Raw genomic sequence first — 22783 nt, 5'->3', positions numbered from 1 at the left:
AGGTAATTTTAGGACGAACATCAGGAAATAATTCTTCACACAGGTGATCAATGGTGCAGTAAACTTCCAGAAAGGCAAAAACTCTGGAAACATTTAAGAAACAACAGGGAGAAATTCAGATGTCGCCGGATGTATGAATTAAGATGGGCCAATAGGCCTTCCTCATCTCAAATTATCGCATGATCCAAATTCAAAGGTTTGCAACTACAGTATTCCATTCCGACATAATGTTAGCACCAAAAGTACATCAAGCTGTTTGTGTAGCCAAAAGAAAAATTGCTTTTGATGAATTCACTAAATTATCTCGTGTGTTGACAATAGGGGACTTAATCAACGTTTAGTTGTCAAGATTGGGTCGATTAGGCTTATATTCGTTAGAGTTTAGAAGAATGAGAGGGGATCTCATTGAAACTTATAAAATTCTGACAGGACTGGACAGACTAGATGCAGGAAGGATGTTCCCGATGGCAGGGGGAGTCCAGAACCAGGGGTCACAGTCTAAGGATAAGGGGTAAGCCATTTAGGACAGAGATGAGGAGGAATTTCTTCACCCAGAGAGTGGTGAACCTGTGGAATTCTCTACCACAGAAGGCAGTTGAGGCCAATTCATTAAATATATTCAGGAAGGAGTTGGATATATTTCTTAAGGCTAAAGGGATCAAGGGATCTGGGGAGAAAGCAGGGACCGGGTACTGAATTTGGATGATCAGCCATGATCTCATTAAATGGCAGAGCAGGCTCGAGGGGCCGAATGGCCTTCTCCTGCTCCTATCTTCTATGTTTCTATGTCACGGACACGTCGTTAAGCTACTCAAAAAATCTGGTGAGTCATAACCCGAGTTTAGCAACCACAACCAAGAATACTTTTAACCTCTCTCAGGTGTGTCTGTTCAATAATAAGAGAAGCGAAAACCACAAGCTCCACCACCCACTCGCTGAGACCTTGGGAAAACATTGCACAGACTTTCTTTCAAAGAGTTGTACATTATGGTCTTCCGAGTACAAACAAAAAGAAGCTCGATTAACACTAATTATATCTTTGTAAAACTCACCTTAATAAAGAGCGTCCATTGGGATAGAGCAAGGATGTGATTTTTTTTGTTGGCAAACACACTTGTGCACTGCAATTGGAACTAATTAGATCTGATAAACATTACATAAACAGGCAACTCATCTTCATAGTAAGATTTGGTAAGTGGGGAAATTTGACAGTTTAAGAAACGCACCCACCACTTTGTTGTTCACAAGGCTGGATTTTTTTGAACGCTCTTTCTGGTTTCCCTGCTACCACCCTCCTCAAATGACAAAAACCATCCCGCTCTCACTCACACCCCTCTCCGAGCTCCAGTGGGCTCTGCGCCTCAGTGAGTCAACAGTAAGATCCTCGACCTCGCTTTCAAACCCCTCCGGCGGCCTCACCCCACCCCTACCTTACCTACCTCCACCAGCCAAATATCTCTGCGCACACTTGCTTGCCCTCGGACACTGGGTTACTCCCCTCTTCCCCTGATCTCTCCAATCCACTATCTGTGGCACTGCACCCTTGCCCTCTGACTATCTGCCCCACTTCCAAAGGCCTCCTCAAAACTCTTTTCTGCCACTGTCTTTGGCTCCCTGACACGACACGGAGTTTTTCCAGACTCCCTTCCTTTTCCCACCGGCTCCCCTCTGCTCTTTCCGATTTCCTCCTGCTCATGTAGAGCATTACAGGGCATGTAATGTTTCTCTCGCCCGAAAAGCAATTGCAGATGTTTTAGTTTTGCTACTAGAAGACCTGAAGTAAATTGCAAATGCTTTTCAACATTAAAAAACCAGGACACTCATGGTTAAGCACAGCCTCGCCCCTCCCCATCTCTGTAATCTCCTCCAACCCCCGCAAAGAGATATCTGCGCTCCTCAAATTCTGCCCTCTTGAGCATCCCCGATTTTAATCGCTCAACCATCGGTGACCGTGCCTTCAGTTGCCTGGGCCCCAAGCTCGGGAATTCCCTGCCTAAACCTCTCCGCCTCTCTACTTCTCTACTTCTCTTTCCTCCTTTAAACCGACCTCTTTGACCAAAGCTTTTGGTCATCCGCCCTAATTTCTTATGTGGCTCGGTGTCAATTTTGTGTCTTCAAATACTCCTGTGAAGCGCCTTGGGACATTTTACTACAATTAAAGGCGTCATATAAATACAAGTTGTTGTTGTTGTTAAGCAATGCTGTGAATCCTTCACCAATGAAAGCAAATCTGTCATCATTCCAAAATCAGCTTCATGTTTGAACGGGGATTCAGCCCGTGGGTGGATTAGTAGTGGATTTGTTTTGAACACGGGCAGAAACAAATGATTCTACAACAGGGCACAATGCAGCTCATCGCTGAACACCCCTTTACAACACGGTTTAGTTCAGTCTGGAACGCAGCACAATAATAATAATAATAATAATAGGTTGTTACTTGGGAGACCGCGGAAAGCGACTGCAGAAATGGTAGCGGCAACAGTCCTCGCACCACTTAAACCGCCCACGCTCAAACCTGGCAAGTAGCGCTAACCATTTTCCGTTATCATTGCTGTCAGTTACAAAGTCGCCGCTTACCCTGGGTTAAGCGCGCTGACTATTTCGGGCAGGTGCATGGGAAGTATATTTGCACCTCGTTAAGGTGTACATTAAAAAAAATATATATACCAAAGTAAATAAATTACATGACAATAACCCAGCCAAGCAGTTCAGGTACAAATAACCCCACCCAGCTTTACGTAGCAGACGATTTCTATCCTTGGTAGTTGTTCGTCTGGGATTCCCGAGGTCATGAAAGGCGCAATACAAGTCCTTTTTAATTAGCATCAGAACTTTTTTGATGATGAGAAAATCATCCAATGTGTATAGCAGGCAGCTCGCGATCGCACCAACCCGCCCGCAGAAAGCGCTGGGGGCTGCAGTTAGCAAGCCAGCTTGGGCCATCAGAACGCTTCCATTTCTGGGAAGAGAAAAAAAAAAATACCCACTTTCTTTTTCTACACCTCTGAAATATATTTCGTTTAGGTACTGCTGGTGGCAAGATCGGGTGAAATTGGCTCACAGGAGTTCAATTAACACAACACAGCTGAAGCAGGGTCATCTGCTCCCCAATATTCTTGATCGAAATGACTCTTAACTCACCTCTCCTCGTATCGCCTGCATTCAATGTTAAACCCAACATTTAAAAAAAAAAATCAGGAGTATCACCATCAGTGAGAAACAGAATCATTTCTGGAACTAAAGCAGAATCGGCCTCAGTGTCGAGCCCAATTAATGTCCCTGTATAATGCCGCTCGGCTCAATCTTAACCCTTATAGGCTTCGCCTCCCATAGTAATCCTAGCAACTAAAGGTTACAGTTTGCCTTATAATCCAGTCAAACCAGTTTTTAATCTATTTCCATCTCCATCGACTCATTTCCCGCTGAAGTCAGCGTCTGCTCAAATGCTAGACTGTCAAGTGTGGTTTTCTCAGTTCATTCAGCGAAAGTCAGCCACCAGTCCACACTCGGACCCCGGGTCTATTTTCGCTTTCCTCCACTGAAAACCCAAGTCAAGAATCTAATTACATAGAAACATAGAAGAATAGGAGCAGGAGTAGGCCATTCTGCCCCTTGAGCCTGCTCCGCCATTCAATGAGATCATGGCTGATCATCCAAATTCAGTACCCTGTCCCTGCTTTCTCCCCATATCCCTTGATCCCTTTAGTTTTAAGAAATATATCTAACTCCTTCTTGAATATATTTAATGAATTGGCCTCCACATAGAATTTTACAGCACAGAAACAGGCCATGCGGCCCAACAGGTTCATGCCGGCGTTTATGCTCCACACCAGCCTCCTCTCACCCTATCAACATATCCTTCTATTCCTTTCTCCCTCATGTATTTAGATAGTTTCCCCTTAAATCCATCCATGCTATTCACATCAACCACTCCGTGTGGGAGCGAATTCTACATTCTAACCACTCTGAGTATAGAAGTCTCTCCTGAATTCCCTATTGGATTTATTAATGACTATCTTATATTTATGCTCCTTAGTTCTGGAATCCCCACAAGTGGAAAAAGCCTCTTAATCTACCTTATCGAACCCCTTCATAATTTTAAGAGACCTCTATCGGGTCACCCCCTCAGACTTCTCTTTTCTAGAGAAAAGAGCCTCAGCCTGTTCAATCTTTCCCGATAGTTGGACCCCCAGTCCTTGAAGGACAAGGACTCCTCCTGGAATGCATTCACAGGCATGTTGGACGATCAGACGATCAACTTCAGTTGCGCCAAATAACCTGTGAAGAATAGCGGCCAGCATCCATGGATCTAAATCTCAGCATAGCTCGATGTCTTCAGGAGAAAAGCGAAGAGAACTTGGGGAGGCGATCTGTTAAACTGAATACAGGAAACTTTTTAAAAATCCGGCACCGACGGGACCGTCGTGGTGCCGGTTCATCAAAAATTCCGGATAACCGAGAGCTATAGTAAAAGATACGGAGCAGAGAGCTCCGTATAAAGCAACAAACCCTGTTGCTTAGCAACAGGTTCAGAACAATGGCCACAAGTTCCAAGCATCTCTGTAGCTTAGCAACAGCTGCAGCCACACCCTTGCACAGCAACAGATCGAAGAAGGCAAGTAATAAAACTTACCTGAACCTACTCCTGAATTTTGCCTGTTAACTGAGATTTCCGGTTATTTAGGTGCCGGTAAATCAAAAGTTTCTTGTACGCAGAACAGACTTGTGGTTTCTCTAAACACTGCATGTCCAAGATTGTAATCATCAGTGCCCCCCCCCACTTCCTTCTCCGCACCCTTGTGCATGTTTTAATCCAAGTCCAATTGCTAGTGTATTTGATCAGATGGTAAGTAATATGGTTCACAGGAAAAGCAATAGGGTGGAAGAGAAAAATAATTCAAATGATAGAATAATACAGCACACAAGGAAGCCCTTCGGCCCATCGTGCCTCTTTGACAAAGTTATCCGATCAGTCACACTGCCCTGCTCTTTCCCCGTAGCCCTGAAAATTTATCCTTTTCAAGTATTTATCCAATTGCCTTTTGAAAGTTATTATTGAATCTGCTTCCACCGCCCTTTCAGGCAGCGTGTTCCAGATCACAACAACCCGCTGCGTTAAAAAAAAAAACCCTCATCTCGCCCTCTGGTTCTTTTGCCAATTATCTTAAACCGGAGTCCTCTGGTTACCGACCCTCCTGCCACTGGAAACAGTTTCTCCTTAGTTACTCTCTCGAAAGCCTTCCGGGTCTGGGTTAAAGCATCAAATATCTGCAGAAGTTGGAAATATTAAAAAACAGAAAATGCTAGAGGCTCGCACAGGTCAACTGGCACCTGTGAAGAGAAAGGACAGGTCGTGACAGTTCGGGTCTGTACCGTCTGAATGAGAAACACCATCAAATGTCATGACCTTTCTTTTCGCTTTACAGATGCTGATTGCCCTGCTGTGCATTTCCAGCATTTTGTATTGATATATTTTTTATTAATGGCGTGGGAGGGAAAAAAAGTCACACTTTTCCCCCGCCGGTACTGTGAAATGGAAGCGCTGCAATGACCTTCTATACAGTATACAAGCTGAACATATGACAAACACTGTGGATTTAGTAAATGATAAATACCACATTAGCTTAGACAATAATTTGCACGCAGAGAATTACAGCTCGCAGAAATTGAGCCAGTGTTTGATTTGCCAGAAAACTACCAAGACTTGCCTCAAATTACAAGGTAGCATGCAATCAAAGGAACACTGCCAGACTGATTCTTCGGTATCGCCACAGGGAAGGCAGTTAGAGCGGATTGTTCGATGGAGGGCTCGCTGGGGTTTTACAGAGGTCGATGAAAAAATATATAGCGTACAGATTCCATGCCAAACTCTCCAGGGTACACGAAAAGTTCAAACTCCTGCAAAAACACTGGAGAAGTGCAGATAAAGAAACAGGGTTTTGGGCATCTGAACGCACGCGTCTGCTGGCATCTGGGACAACCAACAGGTAAGAAAGGTTAAAGGTTACTTTTTTGCCTACAAGGATGAAACACTTTTAGCCATACGGCGAACCCGATCCGATTCACAGGAAACCTAATGAAGCAGGCCAGGAGGGTGCAACATTATCCGCGTTCCCGAACAAGTGCTGACAGAGCGATCGACTGCTTACAGTTCCACAGATGTAACAGCAATGACGCTCAGCAGTGTGCGAGCGGAGCAAGAAAGGGCACTTTAAAGGCCGTGCCATGTCGAGCTTCACAGTAATTGCAGCTTCCCCGATTTCTCAATTGATAAAAGATTGTGTGTAGCTGAGCCATTAAAGTCCCGTGCCCAGTTCCCTCCCAGTATATGCAGAGTTAGCTGATCTGAAGACAGCAGGGGGGTGCTGCAATGGGGCCACGGCACTCCTGGGTTAGGGAGGGGGAAATGAGCCAGAATTTCTACTGGGAAGTCAAATGTGAAGTGATTAACAAACTTGGCTGCTGTGCCCCTCAACCAGTTGAATATAGGTCATAAGGTCAGAAGTGGGGATGTTCGCTGATGATTGCACACTGTTCAGCACCATTCGAGACTCGTCAGATACTGACGCAGTCCGTGTCCATATGCAGCAAGACCTGGACAACATTCAGACTTGGGCTGACAAGTGGCAAGTAACATTCGCACCACAGAAGTGCCAGGCAATGACCATCTCCAACAAGTGAGACTCTAACCATCTCCCCATGACATTCAATGGCATTACCATCGCTGAATCCCCCACTATCAACATCCTGGGGGTTACCATTGATCAGAATCTGAACTGGACCAGCCATATAAATACTGTGGCTACAAGAGCAGGCCAGAGGCTGGGAATTCTGCGGCGAGTGTCTCACCTCCTGACTCCCCAAAGCCTTTCCACCATCTACAAGGCACAAGTCAGGAGTGCGATGGAATACTCTCCACTTGCCTGGATGAGTGCAGCTCCAACAACACTCCAGAAGCTCGACACCATTCAGGATAAAGCAGCCCGCTTGATTGGCACTCCATCCACCACCTTCAACATTCACTCCCTCCACCACCGGCGCACTGTGGCTGCAGTGTGTACCATCTACAAGATGCACAGCAGCAACTCGCCAAAGCTCCTTCAACAGCACCTTCCAAACCCGCGACCTCTACCACTTAGAAGGACAAGGGCAGCAAACGCATGGGAACATCACCACCTACAAGTTCCCCTCCAAGCCACACACCATCCTGACTTGGACCTGTATCGCCGTTCCTTCACTGTCGCTGGGCCAAAATCCTGGAACTCCCTTCCTAACAGCATTGTGGGTGTACCTACACCATATGGACTGCAGTGGTTCAAGGCGGCGGCTCACCGCCATCTTCTCAAGGGCAATTAGGGATGGGCACTAAATGCAGGCCTAGCCAGCCAGTGACGCCCAAATCCCATCAATGAATTTAAAAAAAAATCCTACCAACACTCAATCGCTAGGCGTGCGCATGAAGAATTGAGGAAAGAAAGGACTTGCATTTAGAGCGACTTTACCGCCTCAGCACGTCCCAAAGCACTTTACGGCCAATGAAGTACTTTTAAAGTCAGAGACATAACGGCACAGGAGGAAGCCATTCGGCCCATCGAGTCCGTGCCAGCTCTCTGTAGAGTAATCCAGTCAGTCCCATTCCCCCGCTCTATCCCCGTAGCCCTGCAAGTTTATTTCCCGCAAGTGCCTATCCAGTCTCCCCTTGAAAACACTGAGTGTCTCCGCTTCCATCACTTCCGCCGGCAGCGAGTTCCAGGTCCTCACCACTCGCTGCGTAAACAAGTTTTTCCTCATCCCCCCCCCCCCCCGTATCTCTTGCCCAAAACCTTAAATCTGTGTCCCCTAGTCCTCGTATCATCAACTAGTGGGAACATCCTTTCCCCGTCTAGCCTATCCAAACCCGTCATAATCTTGTACACCTCCATCAAATCACCCCTCAACCTCCTTTGCTCTAATGAAAACAAATCCAGCTTCTCCAACCCGTCCTTGTAGCTAAGATCCCCCATCCCCGGAACCATTCTGGTAAATCTCCTCTGCACCCTCTCGAGGGCCTTCACATCCTTCCTAAAGCGTGGTGACCAGAACTGGATGCAATACTCCAGCTGTGGCCTAACCAGCGCTTTATAAAGGTTCAGCATAACTTCTCTACTTGTGTACTCAATACCTCTATTTATGAAGCCCAAGATCCCATAAGCTTTTTGTTAACCACTCTCTCAATATGTCCTGCCACCTTCAGGGACCGATGCACATTGACTCCCAGGTCCCTCTGTCCCTGCACACAAGTGTAGTCACTGTTGTAATGTAGGAAACGCGGCAGCCAATTTGCACACAGCAAGCTCCCAGATGATCTGTTTTCGTGATGTTGGCCAGGATTGTCGAGACACGGGAGGATGAACTGCACCCACGCGACTATGATTCAACGCTTTCAGGAGAAAGGAAGGGGGGAAAAGATTGGTAAAAACCCGTGTTATTTGCTTATTTTAATTTGAGTGTAAGCAATTTATTTAACAAAATTGATGGCTCAGGTATGAATCTATTACCTTTAAGATGATCTACTTGATATTGATGGGCATTGTGAACATACTATACAAAGCAGAATCTCTTAATTATAAAAGCTCTCAGCGCATACGAGGGTTGCCATATTTCTGACCTATGGGTATGCTTCTATTATACTGCAAGCTGAATGTCCTCTGTTTCAGAGTCAGGTAATTATCTCAGGTTTTGAAACTGGAATTAACCGTATAGGGATTTATTGGGGAGGCATAAAACATCATGATTTCATTCCAGGATTGCAGATGCATGTGCAATCTGGCATGAGAGAAGAGGGCATTTACAACTTACATTGTTACGTCGAGTGTGCAGTACAGAATCAGGCCATTCGGCCCAACTGGCCGATGCCGGCGTTTATTTCTTCACAAGAGCCTCCTCCCACCCGGCTTCTTTTTTTGTATTCGTTCCTGGGATGTGGGCAAAGCCGGCATTTATTGCCCATCCCTAATTGCCCTTGAGAAGGTGGTAGTGTTCCCTAGGGCTTGGTTCTAGGACCACTGCTTTTCTTCATATATATATTAATGACTTTGATGTGGGTGTACAGGGCACAATTTTAAAATTTGCAGATGACAGAAATCTTGGAAGTATAGTGAACAGTGAGGAGGATAGTGATAGACTCCAAGAGGGCTTAGACAGGCTGCTGGAATGGGCGGACACGTGGCAGATGAAATTTAACGCAGAAAAGTACAAAGTGATACATTTTGGTAGAAAGAATGGAGAGGGGAAATATAAAGAGTACAATCATAAAGGGGTTGCATGAACAGAGGGACCTAGGGGTATATGTGCACAAATCGTTGAAGGTGGCAGGGCAGGTTAAGAAAACAGTTATAAAAGCTTACGGGTTCCTGGGCTTCATGAATAGAGGTAGAGTACAAAAGCGTGGAAATGATGACGAACCTGTATAAAACACTGGTTCGGCCTCAACTGGAATATTGTGTCCAATTCTGGGCACCGCACTTTAGGAAGGATGCGAAGGCCTGAGAGAGGGTGCAGAAAAGATTTACAAGAATGATTCCAGGGATGAGGGACTTCAGTTATGTGGATAGACTAGAGAAGCTGGGGTTGTTCTCCTTAGAACAGAGAAGATTGGGTGGAGATCTGATAGAGTTGTTCAAAATGGCGAGGGGTCTAGACTGAGTAGAGAGAGAGAAACTGTTCCCATTGGCGGAAGGGTCGAGAACCAGAGGACACAGATTTTAAATGATTGGCAAAAGAACCAAAGGTGACATGAGGAAAAACTTTTTTATTCAGCAAGTGGTTAGGATTTGGAATGCAATGCCTGAAGGGTTGGTGGAGACAGACTCAATCACGGCTTTCAAAAGGGAGTTGGATTAGTACCTGAAGGAAAAATATTTGCAGGACTACGGGGAAAGGGCGGGGGAGTGGGACTAGCTGAAGTGCTCTTGCAGAGAGCCGGCACGGGCTCGATGGAGCGAATGGCCTTCTTCTGCGCTGTAACCATTCTATGATTCTTGAACCGCTGCAGTCCGTGTGGTGAAGGTGCTCCCACAGTGCTGTTAGGGAGGGAGTTCCAGGATTTTCACCCAGCGATGATGAAGAAATGGTGATATATGCAAGTCAAGTCAAGATGGTGTGTGACTTCGAGGTGTTTGTGTACCCATGCGCCTGCTCCCCTTGTCCTTCCAGGTGGTAGAGGTCGCGGGTTTGGGAGGTGCTGCCGAAGAAGTTCGGCGAGTTGCCAATCAGAAGGGTTCTCATTTTAGTAACCTTGATTTTTATGGGTTAATAAAACAGTTGCCTTATGCCCAAATCTCACTACACCAATGGGTAAAATGGGCCCAATCTGTCTACTGTCCCCCTCCAGTAGCACGCTGGGGTACTTGGTGTAACCTACACCATGAGGGCAAAGGAGTCCAGATAGGGAAATGATAGTGTCAATTGGACCCTAGCTGGGGTGCCACAACCAGCCTGAAGGGACTGTAGACACTCAAGAAACCATCATGTCAAAAGCTGAATAAATTTCAACCTCGAGAGGAGGAAGGTCTTTGCTGTTTCTGTATCTCGGTTAGAGTTAGAGAGTAAGATTTAAATTCTGGGTAAGGCAGGATTGTAGTAACAGCAACTTCCGTTCATCCGATGCGAAATCGTTTGAAGAAGTCTTTGTTGCTGCTCCAATTGCGCACAAGACGCGTCTTCGGTTTTTGAGGAAATGTCAGGGTGGGGCGCGACAGGGTGGGACTAATCCAACTGTCAGCCAGTAACTTTCATTCAAGCACTCGAAACTAATGATTTCACAGAACACCACACCAGCTCGATTGCTGCTTCTCCAATTTCTGTTTTTACTGTGTGTGAAATTTGCTAAGTGCCTCATTACAAGGTGACCTACATTAGTGACACCAGCAAATGGTGCTCTCGCTTGATGGGACCCGATTTTTGAAGAGGTAGCACACCCCTTGCAGGTTAGCCCCTGCCGCAATATAAGTGGGTTCAACAGAATATGGAGCAACACTTCAGCCTCCACAGCTGCTGCTTGAGGGTAGGGGGAAGCAGAAATGTTTTAATGTCAAGGGGTTTTTGGCATCAAAACTAATGAAAATATTATAAAAGGGATCTCAAGGCACTGGTGAAGGTGCAAAAAAGATTTACAAGGATGATAGCAGAACTGAGAGGTTATACATATCGGGAAAGGCTGGGGCTCTTTTCTCTGGTAAAGAGGAGGCTGAGGGGTGACCTGATAGAAGTCTTTAAGATTATGAAACGGTTTGATAGGGTAGATGCAGAGATGTTGTTTCCACTTGTGGGGGTAGACCGGAACAAGGGGCCGTAAATATAAACATAGAAGATAGGAGCAGGAGTAGGCCATTCGGCCCCTCGAGCCTGTTCCACCATACAATGAGATCATGGCTGATCATCCAAATTCAGTACCCTGTCCCTGCTTTCTCCCCATATCCTTTGATCCCCTTAGCCTTAAAGAAATATATCTAACTCCTTCTTGAATATATTTAATGAATTGGCCTCAACTGCCTTCTGTGGTAGAGAATGCCACAGGTTCACCACTCTCTGGGTGAAGAAATTCCTCCTCGTCTCAGTCCTAAATGGCTTACCCCTTATCCTTAGACTGTGACTGTTCTGGACTCCCCCACCATTGGGAACATCCTTCCTGCATCTAGTCTGTCTAGTCCTGTTAGAATTTTATAAGTTTCAATGAGATCCCCTCTCATTCTTCTAAACTCCAGCGAGTATAAGCCCAATCGACACACACTCTCCTCATACGTCATTCCTGCCATCCCAGGTATCAGTCTGGTGAATCTTCGCTGAACTCCTTCCATGGCAAGAACATCCTTCCTCAGATAAGGTGACCAAAACTGCACACAATACTCAAGGTGTGGTCTCACCAAGGCCCTGTACAACTACAGCAAGACATAAGATGGTCGCTAATAAATCCAATAGGGAATTCAGGAGAAACTTCTTTACCCAGGGAGTGGTTGGAATGTGGAACTTGCTGCCACAGGGAGTGGTTGAGGCGAAGAGCATAGATGCATTCAAGGAGAAGCTGGATAAACAGATGAGGGAGAAAGGAATAGAAGGTTATGCCGATAGGGTGAGATGAAGAGGTGCGGGGGGAGGCTCGTGTGGAGCATAAACACTGGCACGGACCAGTTGGGCCGAATGGCCTGTTTCTGTGCTGTAAATAATATGTAATCTAACCTTTGCAAGGTGCATTCAGATTTCCTCAACTGAATAAATATAATTTTTCTTGGAAACATTATCCAAGAATGCACAAGGCCATGTGAAGTTTTTTTCCCCCCCTTATGCAGATCTCTTTGCTCTCTAACGATACCCCTGACTGAAAGAAATCCGACTTGGTTCGGGCACAGTTAAAACACGGTTCCTAGTTGTGGATGCCTTACTTTAGGAAGGATGCCAAGGCCATGGAGATGGTACAGAAGAGATTGACTAAGATAGTGCCATGAATGAGAGGCTTCAGTTACGAGGAGCAGAGACGGTGAACAGGAGATCCGATAAAAGTGTTCACAACGAGGAGAAGTTTTGATGAGGTATGTAGGGAAAACTACTGCGACTGGAGGGCATAAATTCAAGATCATTGCCAGAAATAACAAAGGGAGGGGGTTCGGAGAATTAATTATTTATTTTCCGATTTACACAGAGTATTCCTCTGTCAGAAATAGCAGTCGAAACAGAATCCAGAAAAGGTTTTGAAAGAGAAGTGGATAAGTATTTGAAATCAGTAAAAAATGAAAGGGTGCGAGGGGGGGAAAAGCAGGGGAATGGGACTAAGTGGGTTTGTTCTTAAGAGCCAGCAGAGGTTTACTGGGCTGAATGGCCTCCTCCTGTGGTGCAGGATGCTACAGATGCGTCACCAGCTGCTTTGAAGCGCACTGCACCCACTCACTGTGCCTAGACTTAGCTGGAATTCAAAAACGCTGGGTGTGGCAAAACGCCACTGCACAATCACGCTGACTGCTGCTTGGAACACGTGGCTGTGCAGAGGTAGAAATTAAAATCCCTCCTTCCTGCTCACTATTGTTTAGTGCTTTGTCACCATCTACTGCACCTTGGTAGAAAATGCAAACATTTAAAAAAACCACAGGAAGGTTAATTATTGACGATCTCTCTCTCGGTGTGTGGAAAGACAACTACACCAGAGCCCTGCCAAATTATGGTTTTTTTTTAAAAAAAAAGAAAGTACCCGTCAACATGTTTATGACAAGAGCGAACAAATATTATTGAATTTTAAGAGCTGTAATGGATTCTGATTCCACCACTGTTTCTGTCGGGACATTCCACCTTCTGGTTAAAAAAAAACCTTACCACAATCCTCCTAGCGAAGGTTCTGAGGAAGCTTTTCAAAGCGGGGAGAGGGGTAACAGCACGGAGGGGGTATAGGAAGTTTGTCCCAGAGTGCCACAGCATGATGGCTGAAAGCGCTGGCACTGATGGAGGAGTGGATGCTGGGGAACGGGGTGGGTGGGCGGAAGATGATGTACAACAGACTAGTCAGAAGAGGGGAGTCTCAAAGGTTAGCTCTGCAACAGTGACCTGTAGCCTATGGCATTTGCTTTTCCTTTTTAACTGCACCTGTAATGAAGGTCAAAACAAAGCACTGAGTCGAGTCTTTGGCCTTTTAACACAGCAGGTAAATTCGGAAGCGTTTTATCTTACACGACATGCTCTCTTTATAGATTCCCTCTGTAGATGCACCGTGAACAGAAGCACGGTGGGTATGTTACTGGGCTATTAATCCAAGGGCCTGGACGAATGATCCAGAGACATGAGTTCATAATCACATCATGGCAGCTGGGGAATTTAAATTCAGTTAATTAAATAAATCTGGAATAAAAAGCTAGTATCAATAATGGTGACCATGAAACTACCGGATTGTCATAAAAACCCATCTGGTTCACTAATGTCCTTTAGAGAAGGAAATCTACCGTCCTTACCCGGTCTGGCCTATATGTGACTCCAGACCCACAGCAATGTGGTTGACACTGAACTGCCCTCTGAGATGGCCGAGCAGGCACTTTAGGTTATGTTTTCTTATCTTGAGCCACTCTGTGCCACACAGAATACCTTGGCCGAGGGCAGGCAGACCGACCTGCCGCTCAGTTGCATCAAACTTCTAGGAAAGACTTCACCACAGGGACTGCAACGGTTAAAGAAGGCGGATCACCACCACCTTCTCAAGGGCAATTAGGGATCGGCAATAAATGCTGGCCTTGCCAGCGACGCCCACATCCCGTGAATGAATAAATAAAAATTGAATACCATTAGGTCTATTGGATACTACCGATTACTTTAGTAATCCTGTGCATTTGATCGTATCTACAGAGAAAGTTGCATTGTGACTCCACAAGAATGGCCAAGAGCCGCTCAGTTAAATACACAACATGATACTATATTCAGCACAGGAGAATCAATCCTCTCACAGCCAAGCTTCAGCAAAATCAGGCACTTTTGGGTTATGTTTCCTTATCTTGAGCCACTCTGTGCCACACAGAACACCTTGGCCAAGGGCAGGCAGATCTGCGACCTGCTCCCAGGCCTTTGCCAATGCTACCCTGCAACCAAGCACTAGAAAGTATACAAAAAAAAACATCCAATTGTCTCTAATAAATCCAATAGGGAATTCAGGGGAAGCTTCTTTACTCAGAGTGGTGAGAATGTGGAACTCGCTACCACAGGGAGTGGTTGAGGCAAATAGCACAGATGCATTAAAGGGGAAGCTAGATAAACACATGAGGGAGAAAGGAATAGAAGGTTATGCTGAGAGGGCGAGATGAAGAGGGGAGGGAGGAGGCTGGTGTGGAGCATAAACCCCGGCACGGACCAGTTGGGCCGAATGGCCTGTTTCTGTGCTGAATGAGTTTCCTTTGGATTTCTACTCTGCCATCAGTGGGTGGGGAATGCCCGACTGTTGCCTGATTGAGCCGTTCAGACAGCTTGGCACCCAACACATTATCGCAATATCTTCAAGATGCTGGGGAACGATCAAGTAGCAATGACATACAAGTGCATGTCACCGTACTGGAGAAAGAAAAGGAAGGGGGGGGGTTGGGGACAGAGGGTGTTAAATGACAGGAAGACTCATTACTTTAAGACAGTCAATCTCGAATTCACTGAGACAGCCCACGCTCGTACATTGTTTAATTCTACAAGCAGGGAGAGGACAAGTCTGCTTTCACCGACACTGCAGAATTGGGCTACTTGCTCTGGAACGTCATGATCCAGATGGCACTAAGCTGCTCAGACTAAACCGCAGGGGTTTTTACATGTGGCAGGCCAGCTCGCTTGAAGCAGAGTGACGAAAGACTCATTCATGGTGACAAGCATCAGCCAGTGGCTCCGTGGGTAGCACACTCTCGTCTCCGAGTCAGAAGGTCATGGGTTCGAGTCCCCACTCCAGAGACTTGAGCACAAAATCTAGGCTATCACCCTCCAGTGCACAGCTGAGGGAGTGATGCACTGTCAGAGGTGCCGTTAAACCGAGGCCCCATCTGCTCTCTCTGGTGGACGTAAAAGATCCCGTGGCACTATTTCGAAGAGGAGCAGGGGAGTTAACCCTCCACGAATATCACTAAAAACAGATAATCTGGCCATTATCACATTGCTGTTTGTGGGAGCTTGCTGTGCGCAGATTGGCTGCTGCGTTTCCCACATTACAACAGTGACTGCACTTCAAAAAGTACTTCATTGGCTGAAAAGCGCTTTGGTGGTCGTGAAAGGCGTTATAGAAATGCAAGTCTTTCTTTTCCCCTTTCAGAGGATGCTGGACATCGGAAACAAAAACAGACGGTGGAAATACTTAAACAGGTCTGTGGAAAGGACAGGAGTCGATGTCTCGGGTATAAACCTTTCCTCAGAACTGGAAGATACTACAGATGAAGACTGTTCAAAAAACAGGGACAGAACAATGGACGGACATGGGCACACACATGAAAATCAATACAATAACGGCCTGTAAAGCACTTGGGTGGAGAACAGAAGGTTAAATGTCAGAAGTGATATTCGTATGATACAAAAGGAGGCACGAGAGAAATCAAAGAAACAAAAGGCGCATATGAGATGCAGAGTTTGACTAAAGGAGGATAGGATGGTAGAAAGGGAAGTAGGAAAACCTGGCGAGTGGCTCAGGAGTCGATAGCATGTCGACACCAAGGGTGCAGACCACTCCGCCAGCAGCATTCCGACGGTCCCCACCCGAAGCACCAAACTGTTCCCTTCCCTCAACACCGGAGACGCCCGCACACCCGTCCTTTATTGCTAGCACCTACTGCCAGAGAGAGAAAATGGGAGCTACAGTTAAGGTCAATGTCAAAGCCCGAGGGCCATACAATGCCGAGTCGGAAGGTGCTGTTCCTCGCGATCCAATACTTGCGGCGGTGCAATGTTGCTTTAACTAAGTGAGGGGTGCACATTTTATCCATTACACTGGTTGTCCGCTGCATCAGTTCCACTGAAGCATACACTGCTGATGTAGGTTTGCAAAAAAGAATCCATTGAATGGATCAAAAGAGTAATTCAGTGCTTATTTCATCGGTGCAGAGTTCTACGTAAGGAGCCTTACAAGGAAACAACAATAAAAAGCAGGACATACACAGCAAGACTCCGTCAGCTCTGAACAAGTGGCACTCAAAATGTTAACCTACTTTTCTCCTTCTCCGATGCTGGCGACAGAAATCATAAAAGTGCACATTTGGCATTTTGGAATAAGAATGTTCCCGTAAATGTGTCGACGTTGGATTTTGTTAACAGTCTGTTTTTTACATCCTTGTGTCACAACCTTTGCAAATCAGTGGTCGTACATTTCATCAGCGGTTTCCTCACAGGATTATTCAATTTTTTTTGGCACACCCGGTTGCAGACATGTTAATACAGGAAACGTCGCGATATCCGGCACCGACGGGACCGAGCTGCTGCCGATCTATCAAAACTTCCGGATAGACCAGCGCTAATGTTGAAGGATACGGAGGTTTTCATCTCCGTATCGGACAAACAGTGTTGCTTAGCAACAGCTTGTAAACACTCGGCCCGTACCTTGGAAGCGTCTCTGAAGCTGTTGCTAAGCTACAGAGATGCTTTCCAGAGCATGACTGTTTATAAAAAAAAAAAATTAAAAAAAATGCGAGAAGAAACAAAACCTAACCAAAACGGCTGCTGATTTCTGCCATTAGATCGAGGTTTCCAGACATACAACCTCTGGATAAACCAAAGTTTCCTGTATACGTACGCATGCGTGTCACAGTTTAGTCTCAAAGCAATGCTGTATATCGGTAAAGGTCAGAAAGACTGATTTCTACTCTACTCTCCCATATCGCAATAGATTACAATTAAACCCAATCGTCAAGTGACTAGTGAAATGCAAAACGCACTGACGATCACAGAATCTAAAATGAAAAGGATCTGTATATTGGAGACAGTGACACTGCAACCAAGTACAATGCACATGTAAAATAATGTAATTAACTATAGTTGGAAGGATCCCTATACATACAGGGCAAGTCCTTTCAATTTCACCTTACAGGATTAGGTTAGTTAGATTGATCACACCTGGAATCTGAACAACTGTCACAGTTCCTGTTTACATAGTTTAGATTTCATATTTATTTATATATCAATTAAATATAAACCCACATGTAGCAAATTAGAACAGGCTTCTTCGGCAGCACTTCCCAAACCCGCCACCTCGACCACCTGGAAGGACAAGGGCAGCAGGCGCATGGGAACACCACCGCCTCCAAGTTACACACCATCCTGACTGAGAAATATATCGGCATTCCTTCATCATGGGTCAAAATCCTGGAACTCCCTCCCTAATAGCACTGTGGGAGTACCCTCACCACACGGACTGCAACGGTTCAAGGCAGCAGCTCGCCACCACCTTCGAGGGCAAATTAGGGATGGGCAATAAATGCTGGCCTTGCCAGCGACGCCCACATCCCGTGAATGAATTTAAAAAGCTGCAACTATATAGGAGCTAAACTACAACATAGATTTTTTTTTTTCTTTCACCAATGCTTACCTCTTCCCCTCAAAGTTAACTCCTTGCTGGGGTACAGTCCAACAGCCATCGGATGCCGCACCCAAAGCGGCTAATATTCCTGTGTGCCTGGACTGTGAATAGCAGCAAGCGACCCAAACTGAGGGGCTTCACACGCTCGCACATACTTCCTGTAGTGTCGCTGGGTCAGGAGGAGCCCTGCCTAATCCTCCCCTCCCCGACAGAGACGCAACGGCCAATTTAAACAGCCCGACTGCTGCTGAGAGCAGCTGGCTCAGCGGAGACCTGGAGGTTTATGGTCTGTATGAATCAGAAGAGCCTTAGAGTACAGAAGGAGGCCATTCAGCCCAGAATGCCTGTGCCGGCTCTTGGAAAGAGATGATAAGGCTTAGCTAATGCCACACTATCAATTTGGTGTTAACGTTAGTGCAGATGTGGCACTCAACTCTCATAGCACCACCTGGGATGGCAGGAATGACGTATGAGGAGAGATTGGGCTTATACTCGCTAGAGTTTAGAAGAATGAGAGGGGATCTCATTGAAACTTATGAAATTCTAACAGGACTAGACAGACTAGATGCAGGAAGGATGTTCCCGATGGCGGGGGAGTCCAGAACCAGGGGTCACAGTCTAAGGATAAGGGGTAAGCCATTTAGGACTGAGATGAGGAGGAATTTCTTCACCCAGAGAGTGGTGAACCTGTGGAATTCTCTACCACAGAAGGCAGTTGAGGCCAATTCGTTAAATATATTCAAGAAGGAGTTAGATATATTTCTTAAGGCTAAAGGGATCAAGGGATATGGGGAGAAAGCAGGGACAGGGTACTGAATTTGGATGATCAGCCATGATCTCATTGAATGGCGGAGCAGGCTCGAGGGGCCGAATGGCCTACTCCTGCTCCTATCTTTTATGTTGTTTCTAAGAGGGCATAAATGTATCAAGGAACACATCAGAAAAGAATAGATTTTTAAATTTCTGTTTTTACGCATTGAATGTCTGACCAGAAACAGAGGTGGAAGCAGAATCCATCATCGCTACCGAGAAACTGGAAAGTACTGAAGTACAAAGGGATCTGGGAGTCCTGGTGCACGAAACTCAAAAGGTTAGTATACAGGTGCAGCAAGTGATTAAGAAGGCCAATGGAATGTTGGCTTTCATTGCTAGGGGGATAGAATATAAAAATAGGGAGGTATTGCTTCAGTTGTACAAGGTATTGGTGAGACCGCACCTGGAATACTGCGTACAGTTTTGGTGTCCATACTTAAGAAAGGACATACTTGCTCTCGAGTCAGTACAAAGAAGGTTCACTCGGTTAATCCCGGGGATGAGGGGATGGACATATGAGGAGAGGTTGAGTAGATTGGGACTCTACTCATTGGAGTTCAGAAGAATGAGAGGCGATCTTATTGAAACATATAAGATTGTGAAGGGGTTGGATCGGGTGGATGCGGGGAGGATGTTCCCGATGATGGGTGAAACTAGAACTAGGGGGCATAGTCTTAGAATAAGGGGCTGCTCTTTCAAAACTGAGATGAGGAGGAACTACTTCACTCAGAGGGTGGTAGGTCCATGGAATATGCTGCCCCAAAAAGCTGTCGAAGCTACATCAATACATAAATTTAAAACAGAAATAGACAGTTTCCTAGAAGTAAAGGGAATTAAGGGTTACGGGGAGTGGGCAGGAATTTGGACATGAGTATAGGTTCGGATCGGTCATGGCCCTGTGGGTAGCGGAGCGGGCCCAGGGGCCGTGTAGCCTGATCCTGCTCCTATTTCGTGTGTCTAATTCTGTTAGATTCAGGAGATGGTTCTGTGATAGTGGATTGGCGGTTAGGATCAGATCAGCCATGATCTTATTGAATGGCGGAGCAGGCTCGAGGGGCCGATTGGCCTACTCCTGCTCCTATTTCTTATGTTCTTATGTACTTGAAGGAAAGTGGATAATAATATTTGAAAAAAGAAAAATTGTAATGGAGTATGGGGAAAGTGGGAGGGAAATGGGGCAAAGCAGATGGCGTTGCAGAGAGCCAGCACCAGCACAACGGGTTGAATGATCCTCCTTCTGTGCTGCAAGAGACTACGATATTCCAATTCGCCTGGTGTTGCTTTCCTTGCACTGTTTCAACTTTAACCCTTGAAAAGGGAGAAACTGGCCCCCACACACGCTCCCAGCTCAGAGATTTCCGTCCTGTTTGTAAAGCAACCTTTATCTTTATACAAAAAATCCCCCAAGATTGGAGGGAACATAAACTTTTCTATCAGTGATGACGCTTACCCCGAGGAAGAACGAATTGCTCTTGTATTTCAGTAAGACTGCGCGCATGATCGGTGAAATTAAATGGAATTCATCGATTGCAAATTCATGGTTAATATACAGGAGACTTTGGTTTATCCGGAGGTTGTATGTCCGGAAACCTCGGTCTGCCGGCAGAAATCAGGAGCCGTTCTGTTCGGTTGTTTTTCTTCTCGTGGCTTTTTTTTCCCCCAACAATCAGGCTTTGGAAAGTCTCTCTGAAGCTGTTGCTAAGCTACAGAGACGCTTCCAAGGTACGGGCCGACTGTTTGAAGCTCAGTGTTTGTTGTCAGATACATCTCTGTATGCTTCAACATTAACTTTGTATGTACGGCAGTTTTGATAGATCGGCAACAGCTCGGTCCCGTCGGTGCCGGATATCACAAAGTTTCCTGTAATTACTTCCTTCAGTAGAAAACCTACTATTATACCAATATAACAGCAAAATACTGCGGATGTTGGAAATCTGAAATAACAACAGAAAACGCTGGAAACACTCAGCAGGCCAGGCAGCATCCGTGGAGAGAGAAAGAGAGTTAACGTTTCATGTCTGGGACAGAACAGGTTCTGATGAAGGGTCCCAGACCTGAAACGTTAACTCTGTTTCTCTCTCCACGGATGCTGCCTGGCCTGCTGAGTATTTCCAGAATTTTCTGTTGTTATTTCAACTATTATACCAGTTCAGTGACTGCGCTATAGAAGTAAAAATCTCAATTTAATAAAAAAAGGGAAAAAAATCAAAATAATTAATATTTGTAGCCTTTGGTTTTTTAACTTCTCTCACTGGTTTTTGTTTCAATCACGAGGGTTGAGCGTGAAGTTTTCCCAAAGATACCGTTCACACATCGCCCCGGTTTCCCCGCTCCCTGGAATTCCAGAACGCCTGGGATTCAAGCGCCAGCTCTCTGACTGGGAGTCCAGTGTCTGACCCAACCTCACCAACGGCATTCCTACCAAAGAGAAAAGAGAAGATAGCTACCTTATCTCTTGCACCTGTTGAACCATCTCCTTCTGACGGTTAAACACCAACGCCAGGCTCTTGGAATCATCGGCATCCTATCAAACAAAAAGGTACATTTAAGCAAAAGAAAATCCTGACCGTCGTGGAGGCATCGCGGTGCTGAGCGCGAGTTGCTTGCCAGTTACCCATGGTAAAGAAATGGGAGTGGATTCGTCAATGATGCACTGTGGGAGCACCGACACCGCACGGACTGCAGCGGCTCACCACCACCACCTTCTCGTGGGCAATTAGGGATGGGCAATAAATGCTGGCCTTGCCAGCGACACCCACATCCCGAGAGTATGTATTTTTGTTTATTCAGAGAAGTTGGAAGTAGCCTATGCGAAATGGCGAGACCTCCACCAATATCTATTTGCATCCGCCAATAAATATGAAAATTAACAGGAACATTGATTTAAATTTTGTATATAGCCCCCAAGAGACCATGGTATGCACCTATACAGCCCATGATGGCTAAGGCTTGCAAATCCCTGCTCTCTGTGATGTCAAAGAAAGACTTGCATTTATATAGCACCTTTCACGACCACTGGGCATCCCAAAGCGCTTTACAGCCAATGACGTATTTTTTTGAAGTGTAGTCACTGTTGTAATGTAGAAACGCAGCAGCCAATTTGCGCACAGCAACAAGCAGCAATGTGATAATGAACAGCTCATCTGTGTTAGTGATGTTAATTGAGGGATAAATATTGTCCAGGACACCGGGAAGAACTCCCCTGCTCTTCTTCGAAATAGTGCCATGGGATCTTTTACGTCCACCTGAGAGAGCAGACGGGGCCTCAGTTTAACGTCTCATCCGAAAGACGGCGCCTCCGACAGTGCGGCACTCCCTCAGCACTGCACTGGGAGTGTCAGCCTAGCTTTATGTGCTCAAGTCTCTGAACCACAATCTTCTGACTCAGAGGTGAGAGAGTGCTACCCACTGAGCCACAGCTGACACCTGTGTGCCGATGGATTGACTATATTCAATACACTCACCATCAAACACCCGACAGTTAGATCATTTTGAACACTACATAACAGGAGGTTAGAAAACAATGGAATTGTTTTCTTGCATCAGTTGTGTTTATCTGGACTCTGCTGTATTTCCTATATTCACAACCACTAGGTCAGCTCAGCCCATTTGATCTCAGTCTTCCAGAATACCAACCCAGCATCTCCCCCATGACAGTCGAAAGTGGGGATTACTTGAGCCTTACTCGAGTGTCTCGGCCAAAGGGGAGCATCTCTAATTTTTTTTTAATATATTGTACTTGGTGTAAACGCGGTACCTTACGTCAAGTTCTAGCTAAATAAACAGTCCCAACACCGGTCATTTTTCCAGCAAGTCCATCTCCAACTAGCTGCCACAAACCTTAGCGGAACATTTAAGTCAACAGATGTGAAGCCCGGCCCTCAAAACACAAATATGCATGTTCAATGCCTCTCGAGATCCTCATAGCCC

The 22783-nt window shown here is 45.9% G+C and overlaps 1 protein-coding gene across 1 annotated transcript in view; it reads right to left on the bottom strand.

Moving 5' to 3' along the window:
• LOC147097363 (protein ERGIC-53-like) overlaps positions 1 to 21388 on the bottom strand; it is a 49546-nt gene extending 28158 nt beyond the window's left edge. The window contains exon 1 of the mRNA XM_085972276.1: positions 21301 to 21388. Within this exon, the coding sequence (XP_085828402.1) occupies positions 21301 to 21326 (26 nt within the window). The 5' untranslated portion in view covers positions 21327 to 21388. The remainder of the gene's footprint in view (positions 1 to 21300) is intronic.
• Between the last annotated feature and the right edge of the window lie 1395 nt (positions 21389 to 22783).

The sequence above is a fragment of the Somniosus microcephalus genome, chromosome 32, assembly GCF_052327205.1.
Source record: "Somniosus microcephalus isolate GS21.2 chromosome 32, FLI_Smic_1.0, whole genome shotgun sequence".
Taxonomy (NCBI): Eukaryota; Metazoa; Chordata; class Chondrichthyes; order Squaliformes; family Somniosidae; genus Somniosus; species Somniosus microcephalus.
Note: the sequence above shows the minus strand (reverse complement) of the source record. Positions and strands in the feature narration are given on the sequence as shown.